Source organism: Phlebotomus papatasi, chromosome 2, assembly GCF_024763615.1.
Source record: "Phlebotomus papatasi isolate M1 chromosome 2, Ppap_2.1, whole genome shotgun sequence".
NCBI lineage: Eukaryota > Metazoa > Arthropoda > Insecta > Diptera > Psychodidae > Phlebotomus > Phlebotomus papatasi.
Window position 1 is genome coordinate 51,659,680 of NC_077223.1, and position 23,041 is coordinate 51,682,720.

Below are 23,041 nucleotides of genomic sequence, written 5' to 3' on the forward strand. Positions count from 1 at the left end.
GCATTTTTCTTGGAGGATTGACTAGTAAAAGTGAGAATGACGAGTTTTCGAGTGTGACCGACAATCTTGACGGTTGCCGGTGAATTAATTGAAAGTAGAAAAAAAAGTTGATGGAATGAATTAATGAGGTGGATAGATAGGAAATGATAACGATGATACCAAGAGGGAGTGGAAATTCTTTAGGGGATTAACCGGGTGAATTTCTATATTTGTCTCTTTTTTTTTTCAGCTCGATAAGAGACTCGAAGAGGCATCTCAGACTTCGGAATCAAGTCTCAAAACACGCAGTACTGAGAGTGACGAAACCTATCTCAGTGACTACATTCAGAAGCACCGGGTACCACTTCCAGATCTCTCAGCTGCCTCTTCTGAGAGCACTGTGGACGATAATTCATCGGAAATTCTATCAACAGCTGGAACTGAGGGCACTTGGGAGGAAAATTGGCTATTTAAAAAACGCAAAGTAAAGACGGAAACTAATTCCACAGCCATCGGAATGTTGGTTCCATCGCCCACTGAGGAAGTTAAAGCTCTGATTGGGGACAAAAATGTCGATGAAGTGAGTGATCTATCAGAAGCTGGATCAGATGCTGAAGAAGATACACAAGATCGTCCAGCAACAAAATTAATCGAAAGTAAAACAATTATTGGAGGAAAAAATGAACTGATCTCCCTTGAAGATACTTCATCGGCTACAGATAGTCTCCTATCAAATCCAGACTCAGGAATTAATGTTACAGAGGCAAAGAATGAGGTTCTTGTGACAGATGGAGACTTTGCAGAAGCCCCACAAAATACAAATCCCACCCAGGCTATCAATGAAAATATTGGGACAGTCATTAATGGCACAGACATTCCCATTCCAACTCCAAGGTGACAAAAAAATTAATTTAAATAACATTGAACACACTCAAAAATTCATCATTCTCATATCTTCCAGACAATCTGCAGTCACCGAGAAAGTGGAGGAGAATCACGTTCTGGAGAATCACGGTAAGTGTTTTTTTTTAAAGTCTTCTGAAATCAACAGCTGAATTGCTCTTTTAAAACTCTCAATATTGTAACTAACACAACTCACACTTAAGCTTTTCAATTCAATAATTTAATTGCACGCTAATTTGTGTGTTTTTCACGTGATAAAAATTCGCACGAAATACAGAGCTCAAAGATCAAATCCAAGAGGAAACAGTCAGTCCCAGCAGTTCGGATTTCTATAAGAGAAACTACCTGTGGGAATTAAAACCGGAAAATCTTCCGCAGAGTGACAATTTGCCCAATTCTCCAAATTTCCCCGGAGATTGGGTACTTATTCAAGGATGCTGGGAAGTACGTGATCCTAATGAAAGCATTCTCATAAATGCCGGGCAATACACAGCAGCCCCGGTTGCTCTAACGCCTGAAGAAATTAAAGATTCAATGAATCATCAAGTACTTCATCCAGATCAATGGTATGGATATAGGTATTTGAATGAATTAAAGCCTGACACACTTCCAGTGCCAGAAGGAAATGTAATAGTCCAAGGTGAAAAGGAACTAGAGACTCAGTCAGTGGATAGTCAAATCCAGACAAAGTTGGAGAAACTTCCCATTCCATCTACTTCTCAAAACACCCAAGGAACTACTGATAAAACCCTCCCTACACCTGAAATAGAACTCTCCAATACCGATGACTTTGTCTGTGTTATGAAATATGACGAAAAACGCCAATTGATTGTCTGCGAATCACCCAAAGCCAAGAGGAAAGTTACTCCTGAAGATGCTAGTGAGGCCCAAAATCCTGAAATATTGCAAGATTCAAATGATTGGGAACCTCAGGTGTGTGAAACTGTAGATGATGATGTTAAGGAAACCCCTCCAGCAGCTGAAGATGATGTAGTATTCCAAGGAAATTCTACAAAAATAGTCGAAGCTACTGAATGCCACAAGTCTCCTGTACCACTTCCCAGAACGCGAAGTGTGAAGAAGTCCCAAGGAGAGGAAAATTCAACATTGGAGGCAACTGAAACACAATTGACCAAAACACAGTCAGAAAATAGACATCAACAGATGACTGAGAACAAAACTGTACAGATTCATCAGTCCAAGATTGAACAGAATATCAAGGAGGAAAAAGTGATTGAACAAAGTTTGCAAGTTAAAAAATCTGAAAGTCATGAAAGCAAACAAAAAGATATTCACATTAAAGTTGATAATGTTCAAGAACATGTAGAGATTGTGCAAAAGACTGAAAATGTGCAAAAAATTCAGGAGAATCGCATTGAAGTGAAAACTGAGCAGGTTCTTGAAGAGAAAAGAACAAAAAACAAAGAAAAAGTTCAGGATAGTACCACTAGGATTCAACAAGAGCTTAATAGAGCACCTGAAATCCACTTGAAAACATTAGAAGTTCCTCCTGAAGTAGAAGAACAGAAGAAAAATCCTGAAGTTGATCTAAAAACAGTTGGAGACCTTAAGGAGGATAAGGATAACCAAAATTCCAAGTCAGAACCACCTAAATCATCCAGTGAAGTTCATTTGAGAATGGAGAAAGTTCCGGAATTAGAACCTAAAGTAGTTCCTAAAATCTATGTGAAAACAGAGGAAGTTTCTAAGGAACCTAAAGAGGTTCCTGAAATTCATGTGGAAACAGAAGAAATTCCCAAAGAACCTAAAGAGATCCCTGAAATTCATGTGAGAACACAGGAAGTTCCCAAAGAACCTAAAGAGGTCCCTGAAATTCATGTGAGAGCACAGGAAGTTTCCAAGGAACCTAAAGAGGTTCCTGAAATTCAAGTGAGAACCGAGGAAGTTTCTAAAGAACCTAAAGAGGCTCCTAAAATTCAAGTGAAAACCGAGGAAGTTTCTAAAGAACCTAAAGAGGTTCCTGAAATTCATGCGAGAACACAAGAAGTTTCCAAGGAACCTAAAGAGGTTCCTGAAATTCTAGTGAGAACCGAGGAAGTTTCTAAAGAATCTAAAGAGGTTCCTGAAATTCATGTGAAAACAGAAGAAGTTTCCAAAGAACCTAAAGAGGTTCCTGAAATTCATGTGAGAACAGAAGAAGTTTCCAAGGAACCTAAAGAGGTTCCTGAAATTCATGTGAGAACCGAGGAAGTTTCTAAAGAACCTAAAGAGGTTCCTGAAATTCAAGTGAGAACCGAGGCAGTTTCCAAAGAACCTAAAGCGGTTCCTGAAATTCAAGTAAGAACACAAGAAGTTTCAAAGGACCCTAAAGAGGTTCCTGAAATTGATTCGAAACTTCCTAAAGTAGAAATTACAGCAACTGCTGAGGTTCCAGAAATTCATGTGAAAACCGAGGCAGTTTCCAAAGAACCTAAAGAGGTTCCAGAAATTCATGTGAAAACCGAGGAAGTTTCAAAAGAACCTAAAGAAGTTCCTGTAATTGATTCGAAACTTCCAAAAGAAGAGACTACAGCAACTGCTGAGGTTCCAGAAATTCATGTAAGAACAGAAGAAGTTTCTAAGGAACCTATAAGAGTTCCTGAAGATCATTTAAAAACAGAGAAAGCTTCTGTAAACACTAAAGCTGCTCCTGAAGTTAACGTGAAAATAGAAAAAGTTTCTGAAGATCCTAAAGATGTTGCAGACGCTCACCTGAAGACAGAAGCAAATCCTGAAGAACCTAAAATGGTTCCTGAAATTCACGTCAGAACAAATGAAGTTCAAGTGTCTTCTGAACCTAAAGAGGTCCCTGAAATTCATTTGAGAACAGAGAATATATCAAAAGAGGGACTTAATTCATCTCCTGAAGTTCACTTGAGAGTAGGAAAAATTTCTGAAGAACCTAAGTCAGTTCCTGAAGCTCATGCAAGAATAGAGCAAGTTTCAGAAGAATCCAAAGACAAAAATCCTAAGTCAGTTCCTGAAAGTCATGCGAGAACAGTTAAAGAGGAACCTGAAATGCAGTTGAGAAATATAGAGGCTGCAAAAGAAAAAGAACCTGAATTAGTAAGTCAGGATCTTAAACACGAAGAATCTAGAAGAGCACCAGAAATTCATGTAACTAGAGCGGAGTCTCTTGAAGTAAAAGAGCCAGAAAAATCCCGTGAAATTCACGTAAAAACAGATAAAGTTCTAAAAGAAGAACTAGTTGAAGGTCCTAAAACTAAAGAAATTAATGTGAAAACTGTAGAAGTTTCAAAGGAAATCACTGTAAATGTTGAGAAAACCACAAAGAAAACTACAGAGATCCAAGGATCTTCCAAAGAAATCATTTCTGAGCATCAAACGAAGGGAGTGTCTGATGAAGAGTTGAATGCTAAAATTGATGAAATTCTAAAAGAAGATCCACCAACAGAAGCTGGCATAATGAGTACCAGTCTGGAAATCAAAGAACAGCTCCAGAAGATTGTCAAAACGAGCAATGTGGAGCAAACACAAGAAGTTGAAAGGCCAAAAACTCTCAATTTGGAAGCAGAACCTGATGATTTAAATGAAGAACAAGTTCATCTTCGCTATAAAAGTCCAATCTTTCAAGATCTTCTCCCAAAAAGTCCCCCATCAGTTGTGAAACTTTCAGAAATTCCAAATGACGAGCTATCAAAGTTAATAAGTGTGGCTAACATCATCAAGAGATCTTCATTGCAATCTCCAGAAGAGCCGGATAAAGGGTTGGGTGGTGGTAGCACGAAGCATGTTGTAGAGGATACTAACATTCAAACTAACCAACAACAAGAAAAAATGAAAGAAATCCCAACTAATGTCGGATCTATTGAAACAGTCTCCAAGTCTAGAACATCGGAGACTCTATCACAAAGTCCAGAACCAGATAGCCTTGAGGAAGAACATCTGATTCCTGGTAAGTTAGTTATTTTGAGAATTTTATTCTTTGAAGAAAATTTGCTTACAAGTAAATTCTTCTGAAGGATCTATCGCAGAAAGAGAACATCTCAAGTGGCAACATCCTGATGCTGACATACCTAATAATCCCTACTCTCCAGAAGCTCTGCAACAACGACTAGTGGGTAAAACCTATCATAGTCAGAGCACTACTGGCAGCACCACCTCAAACATCGAATCCCCTCCGAAAACCCCAGAAAGATCCCTACAAGTAGTTCTTGGTGAGAACAGCCCAGATTACAAAAGGTAATTTACAATTCATTGAAATTTATTGAAAAATGTTCAAAAGAGATCATTTTCAAATTAGATACGGCAGAGATTACTACATAAACGATGCCAAAAAATCATCAGGCACCAGGAAGAAGCAGATGGATATCATCACAATGCCATCAGAGGAGGACAAAGTGAGTGCATTGAATGAAAATGTCTGCTTCTACCCACAAATCGTCTTGAATGACAACAGTTGCACCAATTATGACACAAACTCCTCCTACATCCTCAACAAATTCCTGTCAGGATCCGGAGGATCCGTCGACTTTCCCAGAAATACCAAACTCCGACGCAGTGTCTCCCTCAAATCCTTTCGCACGAGAAACCTCCTAGACGACCTGGAGGTACACTCAGTGGACAGACGTCGTGTGAGAAAGACAAACTCCTTTAGACCAACAGCCACTGAAGTGACCGCCTTTGAAGCCCAGATGCTTCACAATGACCTCAAACGAAATAGTTTTCGCTCCCTCAATGGCACAAACAATTTCGTGTTAAATCCTATTTTCGATGATCCCGCTTCTGAGGCAGCAGAAACAGATACTGATTCCCTACAGCGTCTCAAAAGTGCATCATCTGTCTCTATCCTGGACACTCGTGGGAGGGATTCTGATACTGAAAGTGATATTTCGTGGAGATTTTTCGCGGGAGGGCGCGATGAATGTGTAGAAACAGTTTTTGACGATCTCAATTCACTGAGGCGACGTCCCAAGAATCCCAAGAAAACCCCTAAATCCACAAGGAGCTATGATAATTGATTAGGGCTCTCGAAAGCAAAATGCGCGTTCCTAAAGTGCCAGATTACCTTTTAAATAGTCTCGACAAGGCGATTAGTAAAATATTCCTGAGGGAATGGTTTCTATTTTTAAACCACTTCAATTTGGTAACATGTTTTTCTTTTGAAAATTTAAAAAAATATCAGTAATGGGATTTTGTTGAAAAGCCATTTGATTTTTTTCAGTATATAAAGTACAACGATAAGTTAACCAATTATCTTATGGCTGTTAAAAAATAATGAAATGATGTATAATGAACTTGGAATTTCGGTTGAAAAGGGAAAAAATACCTTAACATTATTGGCTTTTTATATTTTTTTATTAGCTAAAATTTTATTCTACCATAAGAGGTTATGTTGGGCTTAACCTAAAAAAATAGAACTTGAAATATTTCACGAGACATTCTGAAAAGCGTGTGCGAATAGGTTTTTCCTTACTTATCCGTTTAACACAAAATTATTAACAAAAAATTAAATTGTACACAGAAAGAAATATTTCGTGAAATTGTTTGTAAATGTTTGTGAATTTATTTAGGGGACTTACGAAATACTCGTAAGTCGTATAATCCACAAACAAGTTCGTAAAAGTTTGTACATTTAACACAAACATTGTTCGCAACATGATCACTTGACGAGCATTTTTTGTACTTTTACAAACATTTGTTCGTAACATCATCGTAAATACACACAGAAAAAAATATTTTGTAAAAATATTCGTAAATGTTTGTGAATTCCTATGGGGGAGTTACGAAGTGCTCGTGAATCGTATAACCCACAAACGTGTTCGTAAAAGTTTGTACTTTTTCACAAACATTGTTCGTAACATGATCATTTGACGAACATTTTTTGTATTTTTACAAACATTTGTTCGTAAATGTTCGTAAACACACAAAAAATATTCGTAATATTTTGTCATTTGTTCGTAAATGTTCGTAAGATGTTCGACAGTAAAACAAACATTTACGAACAAATGACAAAATTTTACGAACATTTTTTGTGTGTTTACGAACATTTATGAACAAATGTTTGTAAAAGTACAAAAAATGCTCGTCAAGTGATTATGTTACGAACAATGTTTGTGAAAAAAGTACAAACTTTTACGAACATGTTTGTGGGTTATACGATTCACGAGCATTTTGTAACTCCCCCAAAGGAATTTAGAAACATTTACGAACATTTTTACAAAATATTTTTTTCTGTGCAGAAAAAATGTTCGTAAAATTTTGAAATTTGTTCGTACATTTTTGACAGACAAACATTTACGAACAAGTGACAACATTTCACAAACTTTTTTATATGTTTACGAATATTTACGAACAAGTGCTTTTAAAAGAAGAAAAATGCTCGCCAAGTGTTCCTGTTACGAACAATGTTTGTGAAAAAAGTACAAACTTTTATGAACTTGTTTGTGGGTAATACAATTTACGAGCTTTTCGTAAGTTCCCAATAGGAATTCACAAACATTTACAAACAATTTTACTAAATATTTTTTTCTGTGTACCTCGAAATGTTGTCACATAACCTCAAAATTGCAATCCATAGAGAACAATGTTTTTGGGGCGGCAAATAGTCTTCCATACAAACATGATTTTGGTTATGTTTTACATCTGTTTCATGAGGAAAATTTTACAAAATCTTACCAGGAAAATAGCTGCCGCCTCCTCTAGGTTATATTACTTTGAGGTTATTTATCTTAACCAAAATTTACTATGCTTTTTAATTCTTAAATCAGACATTTCCTGCCCAATTTTACTTCTAATGTAAAATTGTGTGATAATAATTATGCCCTGTTGAAAATTCTTCAATTTATATGCCTTTTTTACTTTGTTAGGTTAACTTAAACATAACCTCAAATTAAAAAACAATCTATTCAAACTAAATTTATATGAAATCCAATTCTTCATTTTTTTGTTAGTAAATTTATTGGGAAAAAAACTATTGGGCGTAGAAAATATCCTTAAACTACAAAAAAACACATTTCCAACTGAATTAATCTCCCCGATACAACGAATATTAACCAAAAATTGTACAAAAAAAATCTAACTCTTTTCTCACTCTATTTTCTTTGCAAATCCAGCACAATAATCCCTAGAGTTAATCTTTCTCTCTATCTATCTCAAATAATTTCTGTATAAAGAAAACAACAGTGTAAAAAGTGCAATAAGAAACTTTGAATATATATATATATATCCTAAATAGTGTAGCTAAAGATAAGAAGTGGAAAATTGTAAATATCTAAACGAAAAAAATAGAGAATTTCAATGAAATTTGATGTTTCTCTTTCTGAATAAATTTCTTATCTATCTCCTTGTCCAAGTAGTGCAATTTTTTTGGTAAGTTTTTTTTCTTCAAAATATTATATTTCTTTCGGTCGTATTAAAAGAAAAAAAAGCATCAGTTTTAAAGAATCAATTGCTAACAAATGATCTTCGGAAACATTTACTGTGGCTAATTGGATTGTAGATGGAGGAGATTGTTGTAAAATTATCGAAGCACTAACTAAGATCATTTTTTTGGGGACATCTTTTGGGTGTGAAAACTTCATAACTAATCCACAAACACCATTTCTAAATATTTACCCTTTTCAAATGGTAAACAGCCTTGAACTATAGCAGCACTAAGAACCTACCACCATCAAAATCGCAATTAATAAATTGATATCATTCGAATGGCTAAATGTGATGCACGAAAAAAATAGATTTTCTCTATTCTTTCCTTTCGCAGTCGGGAGTATTTGTGGCCACGCCCATTCGAGTGGATGAATCTGAAGTGTCTGGAGATTCACTGACTCGCATCAGTATTGATTCTTCAGAGACTAGCAATACATCGCTTCAGCTCACGGATAGCCTAACGCCCAGCGAAGACTCAGACACAACCAGGATCTATGAGATCGAAACCAGGGAAACACGACTCCTTCGACAGAGTGTCATTCTGAGTGCCAAGAAGCCCATCGGAAGCACAAGAACCCCACCATCAACACCAACTGAAGAAGATAATCCTCCACCTACATTCCCAATTTCACCCCAAGCCATTCAGGAGGAGACTAGTGCTCTCAGAGAAATCGAAGAAGAAACCCTTGAGTGCGTTAAAGTGGGCCAAAAGGAGAAAGTTGATGAGATTGTGAAATCAGGGCAGAAAAAATCAATATCACCGGAAACTGTTAAGTTCTTCACTCCCAAAAAACCTCCTGTATTCACAGCAACTACCCCTACAACGCCCGAAAAGTCTGTGCAGAATGGATCTTCTGGTATAGAGAAGAAGAAAGAGGTGAGAGATTGTCTAATTTAAGAGAAAGTCATTTCTAATCAATTTACAGGGGAGACTGGGGCAAAAAGTAACAAATTGAAAAAGTCAAAATTCAATATTTTCCAAGGTAAAAAAGATAGCGGCTCAATTTTTTTTCTATAAATAGCCTCCATAGACCTTCTTCAATGTCGTAAGTTTCTTAGAATTCGAACAAGGAATTTAGAAAATAAAAAATATCGAAATTTTTAGTCCTATTTTTGAAATATTTTCCTTGCAGAACATAACAATTATTACCTACTTATTTTCCAAAATTGACGCACTGGTGAATATTTTCTAAATAATTTGGATTTTTTTTTTAATACGAATCCGCTATCTATTTTAGAATTTCACAAAAGTTCTTTTCTCCAGAAATCTTTTTATTAAAAACGACCACTTGGGGTAAAAAGTAACCAAAGCTATGGAGCAAAAAGTAACAAAAAAGCGAAGCAATTTCTGATGTCTCACGGCAAAAAGAAATGTCATTATCATGTCTCGCCGCTTGTTGTTTGCATTGGTCAAACGATTTGCAATCTTGTGTGTGTGTTTTTTTCTAAAATAGCTTGAAAAGTGCTTTTCTCGTTTTCTCACTTTTCTCGCAGAGAAAATGGTGTTTTACAAAGGCGTAAATAAATAAATTTTCTATTAAAATACAGTAGGTGTCAAAAGATTGTTGCCTCATGTATGTTCGAGAAAGCGGTGCAAAAATGTTGAAGAAACTAGGTGGGAAAAAAGATAGAAAAAATTTACTTTTTAATTTTTTTCTTTTCGCAAATTAGTTGCCTGTAATCCGTAGATTTTATTTATGTATTTCGGAAAAATTATTTATTTTTATTTCATATAAAAAATTATTGTTTTCCAAAAGTTGGCTATTTTTGAAAAATCAAAAGTTTGTTGCCTCATTTGAAAAGTTATTCAAAATGGTCAAAAACATGCAACTAACTTAAAATTAACCGGCAATATTTTGAGTTTATGTCATTTGAGAGGCCTATGGTGGGTTTAGACATTTCTAAAGTTGTCTATGGTAAATACATGTGTATAAGAGTAATGATAAATAACAAGAAATAATCTGTTTTTCGATAATTTTCATAATTTAGTTTACAATGGCAAGTTAAAAGGAGTTAAAGGGTATGAAATCGTCCAGAGATACTGCCGGAATGAATCTGCGTCGTTAATTGCTAGATTTTATGAAAAATCACGAAAGATTATACATAAAATATTCAAATCTTATAGTAATGAGGTACGAGTACATCTGAAAAACGCTACTGGAAGACCTAGGGTATCGACTCAGAGGGTTGATGACAGCATTGTAAGTATCTATGATAGTGACCCAATGATGTCTGCTTCATAAATTGAAAGACAGTTTGTTGCTAAAGGAACACAGGTCCTTGCTGTTACAAAAACAAGCCCATATTGAAAGAAAATGGTAAGAATGTTTGGGTGGCTCGCATTGTTCCATTGATAAACAAGACAAATCTGAATAAAAGGTTGTAGATTTACTTGAAACATGTTAAACAAGTAAAACTACAACCATTTATCCAGATTAGACTAGCTAACCAATAGAATATTGGGAATATTGCTTGTCTCCCAAATATTCTGACCATTTTCAGTTGATTTTTATAACAGTAGGGACCTGTGTCCTTTCAGTAACCAACTGACTGCGAATTTTTGAAGCAGACATCATTGAGTCACTAACAGTGATACTTATAATGCTGTTATCGACCTTCTGAGTCGAAACCTTAGGTCTTCCAGTAACGTTTTTTAGATGTACTCGTACCTTATCACCATATATTTTGACGATTTTATGTATATTTTGTTGAGATTTTCCATAAAATTAAACAATTGACGATGAAGATTCATTCCAGCAGTATATCCGGACAATTTCCCTCCTTTTAAATTTTTGTAATTTGCAATTTTTAACCTAAATTATAAATTATCAAAAAATAGATTATTTCTTGTTATTTATCCATTTATCCATAGACAACTTTAGCAACGTACAAACCCACCATTTGCCTTTCAAATGACATAAACTCAAAATGTAACTGGTTTACATTAAGTTGGTTGCACGTTTTGATCATTTTAAATTAGTTCTTTAAATGAGGCAACAAACTTTTGATTTTTCAAAAATGACCAACTTTTGGAAAACAATAATTTTTTATATGAAATAAAATTATTTATTTTTTAATATATAAATAAGATCTACGGATTACAGGCAACTAATTTGCAAAAAGAAAAATTCGAAAAAGTAATTTTTTCTATCATTTTTTTTGCACCTGGTTTCCCGATCATACGTGAGGCAACAAACTTTTGGAAGGACCTACTGTATGTCCTCTAGGTATTTTTTCAAATCTACGGAAGCTCGTAATGAAGCGAATCAAAATATTATAATACCCATTGTCTGGTACTATTTGCCCCAGCATTTTTGAGAATGGTCTCAAAATTACCTTTTAGAAATTGTCTCGATAAACGTATTTCCTTACAAAATAGAGGAAAATTACTTTCACAAAGTTGTAGAGCGGTAAATTTCCTATAAAACTGCGCTAATTAGAAATTTTTTAAGCGCTCGAGTAGCTTGTAAAAAAAATAAAATATCCGTTTTGTGATTTTTTGCCCCAGTCTCCCCTAATATTCAAAGCCTCAATCCTACCCACAACATAATAAAAAATTAATAGGAGGAATTACTCAGAAAAAAAACCATACAATACAAATATATATCTATTTTCTTATCATGAAACTGATAAGATTTCTTCTATCTCTTCTAGATCAATAACAATGATGTAGTGAACAAAATGGTGATTGAGGAAGAAGTTTTGTCCACATTGCCGTCCGTTAAGAAGCTAATGAGTACCTTTTCGGCTGTTAGCAATCAAGCTGATGATACTAAGAAACCCATACCCAACAACAGACCAAAAGTAAGTCCTAAAATTACATTCCTTCCCTCCCAAACAAATTCAATTTTTTAAATGGTTTTTCCAATGCTTCCATTTTGGTGATCAGATAAAATTAAGAATGGTATTGAAGATTTTCCTTTAAAAAAAATTAATATCCAAAGACGAAACTAAAGATTACCTCCTTCTTTTTAGTCCCTACCCCTTCAGACTGACCAGGAAGCAAGTAAAGCCCCTGAAAATGGGAAGAAGAGCTCTCCTAGCAATGGAAAATCCCCTATGGTTCCTGGATACAGTATCACAGCCAGGAGTTTGTCGAAGCAATTCCGCGACGAATTGAAGTAAGAAACCGAAGAAACCTCTTCGAAATTTCGTCGCTAAAACTCCCAATTTTAACAAATTTCTCAACCTTTCAGACATTCGACGAGTCAGGAAGATGAGACACCACCTGAGACCCGTACTATCGCAAAGGAAGAGGAGAAGGGAAAGAGACATTCGAGTCCAGAAAGGCCTCCAAGCCCAGTACTAGTCCCTGGACGTCTCAAAAATAACATTGCCTTCTTTGAGAATTTGCGCAAAAAATAATGAGACTTTGCCCCCTTCCCCAATTTTTTTTTTTTTGAAATCCCGGAGAAGGGGACCAAATGTCCCAGAGATAGGGTCACGCATCAAAATGTGCCATTGACAAGGAGAGAGCTGAATATTTTTTTTCCCATCATCCTAAGATGCTACTCGACAAGCTCAAAAAAATGTCGAAATGTTTTTTTTTTTTAATTTGTAAATACCTGTAATGCATTCTATTACCTGAAATATAAATCCTACATCTTGTATTGAAATTAATTTGATTCATCTTTTAAAATTTCCTTTATTGCAAATTCCTTAGATCTATTGAGTGATGGAATATATTATTTACTTACTTCCTAAATGTGTCTCAATTTATTTTTATTTTCTTTTTTTAAATTTTATAGAACAAGGAAATACCGATGCAATATTGTGCCAATTGAATAGGGAGGAGATATCAATTATGAGGTAACATTTTGGACTTGTGGAAGTGACTGAAAGCAAAATATTCTCAACCAATTTTATTTGCTAAATTGCACTGAATTCATTCTGCACAAGAGGAATAAATTATTTTGCATTAAAACTAATTATAGAATTTCTTTTTGTATGAAACAAATTTATTTTAGAGTAAATTAAGCTAATCCAAAACCTGTTCTAAATGGAAACTTTTCGCTACGCCAAATGGAAACATCATTTTTTTTCCATGATAAATACAGTATTAAATTTTTATTAATATATTTTTTACACATCAGTCTCATTATTTAGTTAATTTTGCTCCAAATAAAACGAAAATCCATCCATATTCACAAATTTTAATTTGTTAATTTCTCAGAAAAATTAAAAGTGTACCTTTTCACCATCGAACTTTTCATCGATCGACCATGTTTTCCAATGAAAAACACAATAAAGTGACTGTTGTTTATTCGTTTTGTTTAACATTTATGTAATATTTCTGGCTAATTTTAGTGTTAAGTTAATTAAGTGTTAAATTTTAACAAAAAATTCTCGCTTTGTCCTATTTTTTTGTTGTTGTAATTCCACATATCCCAGCTATCCCAGTAAAACAGTGACTATCGCTCATACTCTACGCCTATCCTTAGGGCCTAAATAGACTCAGACTGTAAAATTTGGCAGTAAAGATATCTCCCAAAATGTCACACATAGAATAGGTAAGCCATAAGAGATCCTTTGCATAAATTTCCTTAAACCGACCCTTTACAGCCAACGTTATAGGCTAAATATTCTCAAGGATCAGCCTGAGTTTATTTGGGCCCTTATACTTAAATTATTTACATCCCTTTGTTATTTACGTCATTTGTATCAACGATTGTGTTGACTTTGTATTGTTTAATTCTTCTTGAAAACATTTCTTTTACTGCTCGAACTCAAAGAGAAAGCAGCCATTAAACGACTTTTTTCAACTTATCATCGTTCTGGAGCTTAAGCGGTAAGATATATCAACTGCCGGTCTTCGGTAAAACATACCCACTATACAGTAGAAGTAGACCCTCGCTCAATCGGCTCTTTTTCAATCGGGCGAAAAATTTTGTTGACAAATTTCACGTTTAATTATGAAGCTAATTTGCTCAAATTCGTTGTAGTTCTTCCTATTTTATCGTGATTCTTTATATTTGAGCGCTTTTTGTGGAATTTACAAAAGCTTTGACGCCCAAATCTATCGATAACCCGATGACATTTTGCCCCAAACGCCCAATTGAGAGAGAGTCTACTGTATGCTCAAATTTGCCATGGTTTTGATTTATTTATGATGTGACTTTGCAGAAGAATAAAAAATCGTTGCATTTCAAACAATTTGACGCCCGAATTTCTCTCTAATTCGCGTGACATTTCGGTTCCAAATGCCTGAATTTGAGAGAATATACTGTATTTTTTTCGGAAATTATTTTCTTTTACTTGACCTTAAGGTTGTGCCCGATCTAGATGTCAAACGGTAAGAGATATCGAGTTCCGGGTTTCGATGACCCCCCCCCCCAAATCATGTTTTTTTTTGGTTTTTCTCAAAATTGGCCAAAAACTTTTTCAATGATTTTCGGATATGTTTTAGATGTAGTCCAAATGAATATTTCGTTCACATATATCTATGACCAGAAAAATCGCAATTTTGAATTATTGAAGGTCAAAGGTAAATCTCTTTGGGGGGGGGGGGGAATTTTGTCAACCGATTTGGTTGAATTTGGATTTTTTGGAACGATTCGGACTTGTCTTTATCAATTCTTTTTAAGTTTCTAGTTCAAAATTGTTCTTCAATTTGCGAATGATTTTAATCGGTAATAAACCGGTATACACCCAAAAACTATCGTCGGTTGCGTCTACCTCTGTCGTATTCGAACCCGTAAACGTTAAGTGATTAGAAAGTATTTTTAAGACATAACATTGCAAGTTCTCAAGAAATCGAATTTTGATAATTCGAAATTAATGATATCTCAACCAATTTTTATCGGAGACTGGTCAACAACGATAAGACGGCGGCGGACGGATATTATGAGGGGTTATTGCAGTGATACGTGATGACAAAGAAATACAATACAATACAGTTTTACTCAAATTTTAATTTAATAGAAAACTTCATTGCTTATCTTCAATGCTATTTTGACTTCGTGTTTTCAGCTGAATTGACAAGCAATTTAAATGGGAATTTTCCAATAATTTTGCAATTTTACAATTTATTAAAATCCCCTGATTTTTTTACCCTCTAAAATTTCCATATTCTACTATTTTTCTTAAGAAATTTTTGCATTTCAGACGATTTCTGAGAAATGCCCTCATACTATTTGTCCGTCTGTCGCCAGTTCCAGAGGCCAAACAGTGAAAAATAGCGACTTGGGACCTGAGGGCCCCCCACAATAGTCGACCCAAGGATCGATAGCATTCCCCTCATTTTCTCCCACCCCTCCCCTTCCCCTCCAAAATCATGTGTTTTTTGGGATTGCTCAAAAACGCGTCGTGCGTTTTTATCGTTTTTGGATATATTTTAAAGGTTACCCAGGCGGACAATTGATCATGTGTGAAAATACCGTTGAATCATTCTTAATAACGATTTATCAAGGTCAAAGGTGAAAAAAAGCTCTAGAGAGCGCATTTATCAGGCCAATGAGGTCATGTTTGGACTCGATGGAAAGGTCTTGGAGTTTCCGACAACACTGAACCGGTTCCAATCGGTTTTGAACCGGTAGTAAATCGGTTATGAGCCGATAAGTAATTTTTATCCGAAAATCATACAGTAGACTCTCGCTAATTCGGCTCTTTTAAGATCGGTCTACTTTTTGATTCGGGCGACAGTTAAATTCGAAAAAAGTTTGTTGACATTTTTCAAGTTTGATTATGATTATCAAATGAAGCAAATATGCTCAAATTTGACATGGTTTGTCTTATTTCTGATGTGTTTTTGCATTATTAAAGGGTTTTCATGAAATTTACCATAAATATGAGTATGTTAACTCAATATATGTATGCACATGAATAAAAAATCGTTGCATTTCAAAAAATTTGTCGCCCGAATTTCTCTCTAATTCGGGTGACATTTCGGTCCCAAAAGACCGAATTTGAGAGAGTCTACTGTATTTATTACTCTTAAAATAATTTTGTAGAATCTTTCGAGTGATTTACAAATCAGTTTCAATCGGTTGACAACCAGTAAACGGTAAATGATGCGAAAGTACTTTTGAGGTATAGCTTCTAAGTCACGAGTTCGAGCACTTAGCAAAGCCTGGAACTGGAACGCTTTGCCACCCTTTTTTTTTCAATAAGACTGAAGAAAGTTGAGCATACGGCCTGTTTCTTTGTGCTTTTCTTGATTTTAATACACTGTTCACGATTAATTTTATCAAATTTATTTATTCAATTAATATTTTTTTGTGTTCTAATTTTTTTTGCGCCAGGAATTATTGATCTGTTATTCAACAATTTATAAAAACCTCTTTATTTTTCTCATTATTAGAATTGATAATGAACTGAAATTTTATATTAGTAAAAATTGTTAAAAATTCCTTTTAGGGTGGAGCAAGTTCATTTGGCCACATGTTTTAAAATAAATTTTATTTAAATAAAAATAAATAAAACAAGTGAAATACAACTCATTTCGTTGTTGCACGATTTTATAATTCTTTTTTTCTAATTTTATTTTAGATTAGATAGCCAAAAGAATTCACTCTACCTTATTTTTAAAATTCAGATAAACACTATATTTTTTTTTTCAATGAATAAAAAATAAAATTTGGTTAATTATTATCAGAATTAAATTTAAAAATTTACAAATCTCATTAAATTAGGGTAAATGTGCCAAATTTCGGCATAGTTGCATGCAAGCGCCAAAGTCTTAAGTTTGAAATGTAATATTTTTAATACAAATTGAATATTTTTGTTACTTTTTATAAGGAGCGTTGCTTGGAACCTTGTAGACAGTTTATCGTCTTTATTTTCTTTAAAATCATTCTTAATACATTTTAAAATTAATAAAAATGTACACATAGCATTGGAAATTGCAAGCTGGCCGGAATTTGGTACAATTACCCTATATAGAAAATAAAAATTTAAAAAAATAACAAATCAATGGAAAGATATTTTTATCCTCTTCATGCGCCTGAATTCAGTGCTAAATGCCTCTTTTTCGGTGAGATCAATTTTGCTCAAATTGGGAGATACAAATTCACCTTCAGAGCATTACAAGAGTGCTCCGGGAATCTGAGGATTTCGGAATAGGGGACAATTGATCTAAGAGGAGGATTAATCATGGAAATATGGAGGATGACTTACCACGCCAGGCTTAATTGATAATCATAAATTGGTCATTCTCATCCATTAAACCTTCCTGAGGGGGCAAGTTCATGTGGGACCGGATGTGCCTCTGATACGAGATTCGACACTTGAATTTCTTGTTGCACACTCCACAAATATCAAAAGTACCTCCCTGATGCAGCTGCGTAATATGCCTGTCCATGGCGCACTTGTAGTCAAATTCCCTGTGGCAGTAGGGACAAGTGAAGCGAGATTGTTTTGTGGCTTCCGAAAGGCGTTCAATCACTTTCTTCCGTCGACTGTAGATGCCCGGATGGGCCTGTTGCTGGTGGGTACGCAGATGAAGCTGACTGTCTACACACTTCCCACACTGGTCACACTTGAATGCCTCCGGATTGGAGTGGTACTCCATGTGATCCAGCATGTACGTGAGTCTAAAGAGTTTCTTGCCGCAACACAAAACATAGCCTTCCTGCTGATGCATCTCCCGGTAGTGTGCTCGCAGTTCCTTGAGTCTGAGGAAGCGGATGAAGCAGTAAGTGCAGGAAAGGTTGTAATATGCCTCCACACGTCGAAAATCCTCATCAGTTTTGTACCGTCGTCGAGGCGCCAGGGCAGCTGGAAGGACTTCCTCTTCATAGTTCTCTTCATTCTGCATCGCAATCTCATAATTCTGCCTCGGATAAGCATCTGGTTGATTTTCTGCTAGTCTATGGTAGAGTTGTGATACTCCAGGATCCTCAAATACCTCATTTTCCTCCTTCACGACTACAGAGTCATCCATGTAGACTTCATCATCAGAAATCACTTCCACTTCACCGCTATCCTCATCGAAATCCTGCTGAACCCCACCAGCGACTTCAGTAACAACAAATTCCACTACGGGCCCATTGGCTCCGTACAAATTCTTAAAGACATCTTCACTTTTCCGGATGCTCCGGACAAACTTTATCGTTTTTGTAGCCTTCTTGACACACTTTTGGCATACACTCTTGGGCCACACATCCGATGCACCAATCTGCAATTCAGAATACCCCATCAGCATATGACTATCTTTTCTACGCTTCCCCAGATCTACTTACGCTAATACCGAGGAATTCTTCCAAGGATTCATGGAGACTATCGTCAAATATTGATGTGGCTTCCCCTTGGATTCTTTTTGCACACAAACGACACAATTCTGGCGGTATTGCATCAAACCCTGAGTGCACAGACACTATTTTGACATCCTCTTCTTCGGACATACTTCAGGCATTTGGGGGGGAACTAGTGGATAGAACTTTGGGAGACAAATCCTCCAAAACAAATACTTTTTCAGGCAGCTTTCAGCACACATAACCTCACTTCGGGCAATTTATTTTGTTTTCCGCGAGGGGCACTGTCGTCTACGTGGCACATTTGAAAGGTAACGGATAATGAAGGATGGTCTGTTTCTGGTCAGGCTTTTCCTTTTCACAGAAGTTGATTAAGTCCTGGGCTTTTTATTCCTATTGCCAGTCTTCTGAACAATATCTCGCCACTTCCCATGTACCCCACACCTGTTTACTGAGCTTCGCAAAAAAATCCGTATAAATGAGTATATGCCACGAGAAACATATTTCTAGTCCAGAGATTTAAAAGTCCAGTTTTTAGAAGCCTAAGATTCTTTCCCAACGCGAAGGAACCTCATTTTCATCAAAGTTACTGACGCTGCTGTTCGATTACCTTACCTTTATCGCCTTATCAAATAAAAATTTGTCCCAAACCGACTGACCATACGGCATTAAACATTAAAACCGAGTTGTTTCCAAAGTGCTACAGTATCAAAATTAGTAAGTGATTTCTTCCTTCTTCATCTTTACTTTGACCTGTTCATAATATTTACAATAGCCTTCGAGGATAATTCTTTTCTTCCACTTTCTATTTAATTTAAATTATCTTCTTAGCTTCAGAGTAATTCTACGTAGGTGACGTGATAGAACATTTTTAAGGAGAAAAAGAAATGACATTAAAAAATGAAATGTAACCGAGTTTCCCCAATGCATGTGTTTTTTATTTGTTCTCCAGAGTGTAAATAAAATTTGATGAACAGTTCTTAAGGCCAGGATGACCTTTTTGGCCAAGAACTGGAGTAAAAAGTGTTTAGTGGTGAAGTACGGTGGTAGGGAGTGAAAAATAAATTTCCGTGATCAGCGAAAAGCTCGAATATCTGAGGATTTCATTTAGTGAGTACATCTTGAACTTTCTTTTTAGATGTCCAACCACGCAGGGCCGCTATAAAAAAATGTTCTTCCACGAAAAGTTGATTTATTAATCGATTTTTTGTACTGAGTCTGATGGCTATTTAGTACAAGAAGTTCTGATTTAGATCATTCATTTCCTTGACAGAATCTTCAACCTGATTTTTCTGTCTTAAAATATTCCTGTTTGTCCAAAGTCTTATAAAGTATACTCACTCGCACAATTGGCTCTTTTTTATTCGGGAGAAAAATTTTGTTAACAATTTTCGCGTTTGATTTTGAATCAAATTTGCTCAAAATCACTTTAGTTCCTCTTGTTTTACCGTAATTCTTTATAATTGAGCGCTTTCTGTGGAATTTTACAATGACTTTGACGCCCGAATCTCTCGATAATTTGGATGACATTTTGCCTAATGTCCGATTGAGAGAGAGTCTACTGTAAATGAGTTTAGTTTTTGAATTTGAACCACTGAATAATGAATATAATCTCAATTTTCCAAAGATAACATAGAAAATCTATTAGAAGAAATACTTGACCAATTCAATTAAACCAGTAAAAGAATAAAGGAAGATAAAAAATACTAAGAACTGTGCCAGTGGTCTTTCCGTGCAAGCCACAGCGAGACTTTGCCGAAATGCGAGCCCTGCACTTTCTTTGAGCCTCCGTCATGACTTAAATATCCGTTCACGCTACGAAAGAGTTGAAATCGACGTCATTAATTTGGAGTCCACCAGATCCGTCCATAGTTCCTTGAAGCACACTCAAAATTCTTTAAAGCCAACTTGCTATCCCGTTGTATTCATTGTTAGCGATATCGGCGAGATCACTTTTGCTCAACAGATGAACCATTTCTTCCCTGTTGCAATCAATTTCACATTATTTCTTCAGTGCCATACTTTTTCTACTTTTTCATTACTTTTTTTTCTTTTAACATTAATCTACTCTTTTGCTTTAATTTAACTTTTTCAATGTCTATAAAATACTTCTGGCTCCCGGAATGGGAAAGCTCCTTTTCTATCAAAATACCATATACCGCAGATAAACTGTTAAAGTTTAACATACCCGATTGAAAATACAGTAGAGTCTCTCAAATCTGAATCTCTCAAATTCGAACGCCGTTTGGATTCAAAATGTCAATTGTGAGGTTATGTTAGAAAGTTCGTATTCTTGGTGAACGAAAATCATATTTATGTGCTTCTTCCTGAATGTTTACATACATTATGGTCGTGTAAAATGAAAAGGAAGTATGCTACCACTAAGACTTGCGAGAAAGTACGGGAATTTGATTCAAAGTACAATTTAATCTCACAAAAATTTCTTTGAAAAAATCGTTCGAATTTGGGAGGTGAGAAATGTCAAAAATACCCCCCGAGCGTTCGAATTTAGGAGACTCTACGTCTACTCGTCTACTGTAACAAGAATTTTTCTCACTTTTTTTATTTTTGCATTAGATTTGAAATGCACTCAAGACTGAAGGCATTGAGAGGTGAGGAGACAAAAGACCGCTTCCTTGGCCGAGAAGCACAGTCCGCTTCCCTTTGCGATGCGATCCCTCTGCTCGAGGTCGAAAGAGGGAATCTCCACAAAAGGAAGGGAATATCTTTTTCGATTTTTTTCGGTGGACCCCACGGACCCCACGCAATTGCACATAAATTTGATAACGATCTATCAATTAAAAAAACATGAAGTGATTGAATTCATCACTGAATTCATCAATCACAGCCGGTTAAACTCATTTTATACAATTTGAGGAAATTTATTTTGCATGAAAACTGGCAGACTTTTTTTATTCCAACGTCCTCTTCGTACACTGAGTTCTTAGCTAATTTCACTTGGATGAAATTTGTAAAATGTAAATAAAGCTACATACGATGAAAGAAGAAATGTGATAAGAATATGCAACATTGTATGAATGTATCTTAAATTGAAACATTTTTTAATTATTTATTTTTGTTTTCAATTTATTGATAATCTGAAAAAAAATATTTTGTCGAGAGGCACAAATTCGAGGTAGATTAAAAAAAGAATAACGAATTCAGCAGCATGCAACAGTAATATCAGTAATAGACACTGTAGGTCTTATGGAAAGGAATATATTCCAATTCATCTGCATGACGACGGCGATAGTCCCAGAGAAAATGATCCAAAAGAACAGAGTTAACATTCTGAGTGGATATGTTGAGTTTTTGTTCTCGAATCTGTGCCAGTACTCTCTCCTTGAGTTCTTCAACAATGTAAATAGATGCTCCACGAATTTCAACTTCTTTTGCTGTTCCATTCTCCAAAATCTCATTACATTTGAGACTATCCATTAACTCATCTCCATATTCCAGTGCACCAAAATGTACAAGTACTTGGGGAACCCGATAGTCTGCAAACATGGTAATTGTGTTGATATCAGTGAATTCTCCAAGTCCTTGACCTCTGAAGCATGCCCAGATATCTCCGATCAAAATCTGAGCGCGTTTGTAGATGCCAACTCGTTCTCCCTCAAATACAGCTTCATCTCTGAAGCAGGGAAATTCCTCGACAATAAGCTGGAGAAGCTTCTGTGCAGATTTTTCACACTGTTTTATGCAATTCTCAAAATTTCCATTGTACTTCTGTAGCAACTTCTCACTAACTTCTTTCAGGCACTTGACCCTGTTCTCAATCAAAGGTGCCTTTGTTTGCCCATCATCTGCCTTCAGAATTCTCTCCAAACCTTCCACATCTAGTTTTCCGTAGAATTTTGGATTTGTAATATCTTCCCCAGCCTTCATGGCACGATTAATTGCAGCACACAGAGCGAAATATCCAGTTTGACCTTGAACTTTCCACTTAGTCGCATCTCCAGGTGTCCAGAAGCAGAAATTGAGAGTGTCAATTAAAAACATCCAGTTGAGACAATTAGGATCACTGGGCTTAGGATGAAATTCATGCTGAGAGAAGTTATCCACAGAGATTTCCTTTGTCATCAAGCCCTCAAGTATAGCCCGGCATAGCTTATCAATACCGGCATTGTTGATTTTTAGATATTTTGCGTGTTTAACGATGAATTCACCAGCAGCTTTTGGGAAAAGTACCATTCTGAACACTGTTTAGTTAGAAGACTGAGAATGGAGAATGTTGAAGTAACTCAAAATCAGAGCACCAAAATAAAAGTGTATGGGCAGGAGAAATTGAAACTCAGAGTGATAATCACTTGATGCTTCAATTGAGGGATTTCAAATGATGAAATTTTCATACAAAAGAATTATTCCAATTTATTCCCATCAACTCGGTAATTTTCAATAAATTTTCACCGTCTCTTGCGATATTTCTCCGCTATTTTGTATTATTTTTGACCAAATTCTGTTTTAATATCTCAATTCTTTATTCAATAAAGGTATTTTAAGTTAAGATGAAAAAAAATATAAAAATACTTTTCAGTAATCAAATAGTACCGAAAAAATATATGATCGGTAACGGGTAA

General features: G+C 35.6%; 3 protein-coding genes across 9 annotated transcripts in view; 1 reads left to right on the plus strand and 2 right to left on the minus strand.

Moving 5' to 3' along the window:
- Positions 1–12,887, plus strand: part of LOC129801445 (titin-like) — a 74,149-nt gene extending 61,262 nt beyond the window's left edge. For all 5 annotated transcript variants that reach the window (XM_055846504.1, XM_055846502.1, XM_055846505.1 and 2 more), the window contains 9 exons: positions 230–873; positions 941–993; positions 1,160–4,798; positions 4,866–5,085; positions 5,147–5,243; positions 8,606–9,148; positions 11,926–12,075; positions 12,247–12,392; positions 12,468–12,887. In XM_055846504.1, the coding sequence (XP_055702479.1) occupies positions 230–873; positions 941–993; positions 1,160–4,798; positions 4,866–5,085; positions 5,147–5,243; positions 8,606–9,148; positions 11,926–12,075; positions 12,247–12,392; positions 12,468–12,636 (5,661 nt within the window). In that variant the 3' untranslated portion in view covers positions 12,637–12,887. The remainder of the gene's footprint in view (positions 1–229; positions 874–940; positions 994–1,159; positions 4,799–4,865; positions 5,086–5,146; positions 5,244–8,605; positions 9,149–11,925; positions 12,076–12,246; positions 12,393–12,467) is intronic.
- A 3,563-nt stretch (positions 12,888–16,450) lies between these two features.
- LOC129801545 (transcription factor grauzone-like) lies at positions 16,451–18,714 on the minus strand. Of its 3 annotated transcripts, none has more exons than XM_055846754.1 (3): positions 18,450–18,706; positions 17,386–18,385; positions 16,451–17,313 (listed from the first exon to the last, which is right to left on the minus strand). In XM_055846754.1, the coding sequence occupies exons 1-2, from the start codon at positions 18,609–18,611 to the stop codon at positions 17,396–17,398; spliced, it is 1,152 nt and encodes a 383-aa protein (XP_055702729.1). In that variant the 5' UTR covers positions 18,612–18,706; the 3' UTR covers positions 16,451–17,313; positions 17,386–17,395. The 3 variants fall into 3 exon arrangements, with proteins under 3 accessions (XP_055702729.1, XP_055702730.1, XP_055702731.1); XM_055846756.1 differs by having other exon boundaries at positions 17,035–17,143; XM_055846755.1 differs by having other exon boundaries at positions 16,451–18,385; positions 18,450–18,714.
- A 2,805-nt stretch (positions 18,715–21,519) lies between these two features.
- Positions 21,520–22,990, minus strand: LOC129801560 (queuosine salvage protein). Its single transcript, XM_055846771.1, has one exon. The coding sequence runs from the start codon at positions 22,653–22,655 to the stop codon at positions 21,645–21,647; it is 1,011 nt and encodes a 336-aa protein (XP_055702746.1). The 5' UTR covers positions 22,656–22,990; the 3' UTR covers positions 21,520–21,644.
- Between the last annotated feature and the right edge of the window lie 51 nt (positions 22,991–23,041).

Bases quoted from the DNA above. Each gene is read 5' to 3' on its own strand.
- LOC129801545 (XM_055846755.1), bottom strand. From the start codon at position 18,611: ATGTCCGAAGAAGAGGATGTCAAAATAGTGTCTGTGCACTCAGGGTTT. The intron at 18,386-18,449 runs GTAAGTAGATCT...TCTGAATTGCAG, and splicing joins AAGAATTCCTCGGTATTAGC to ATTGGTGCATCGGATGTGTG.
- LOC129801560 (XM_055846771.1), bottom strand. From the start codon at position 22,655: ATGGTACTTTTCCCAAAAGCTGCTGGTGAATTCATCGTTAAACACGCA.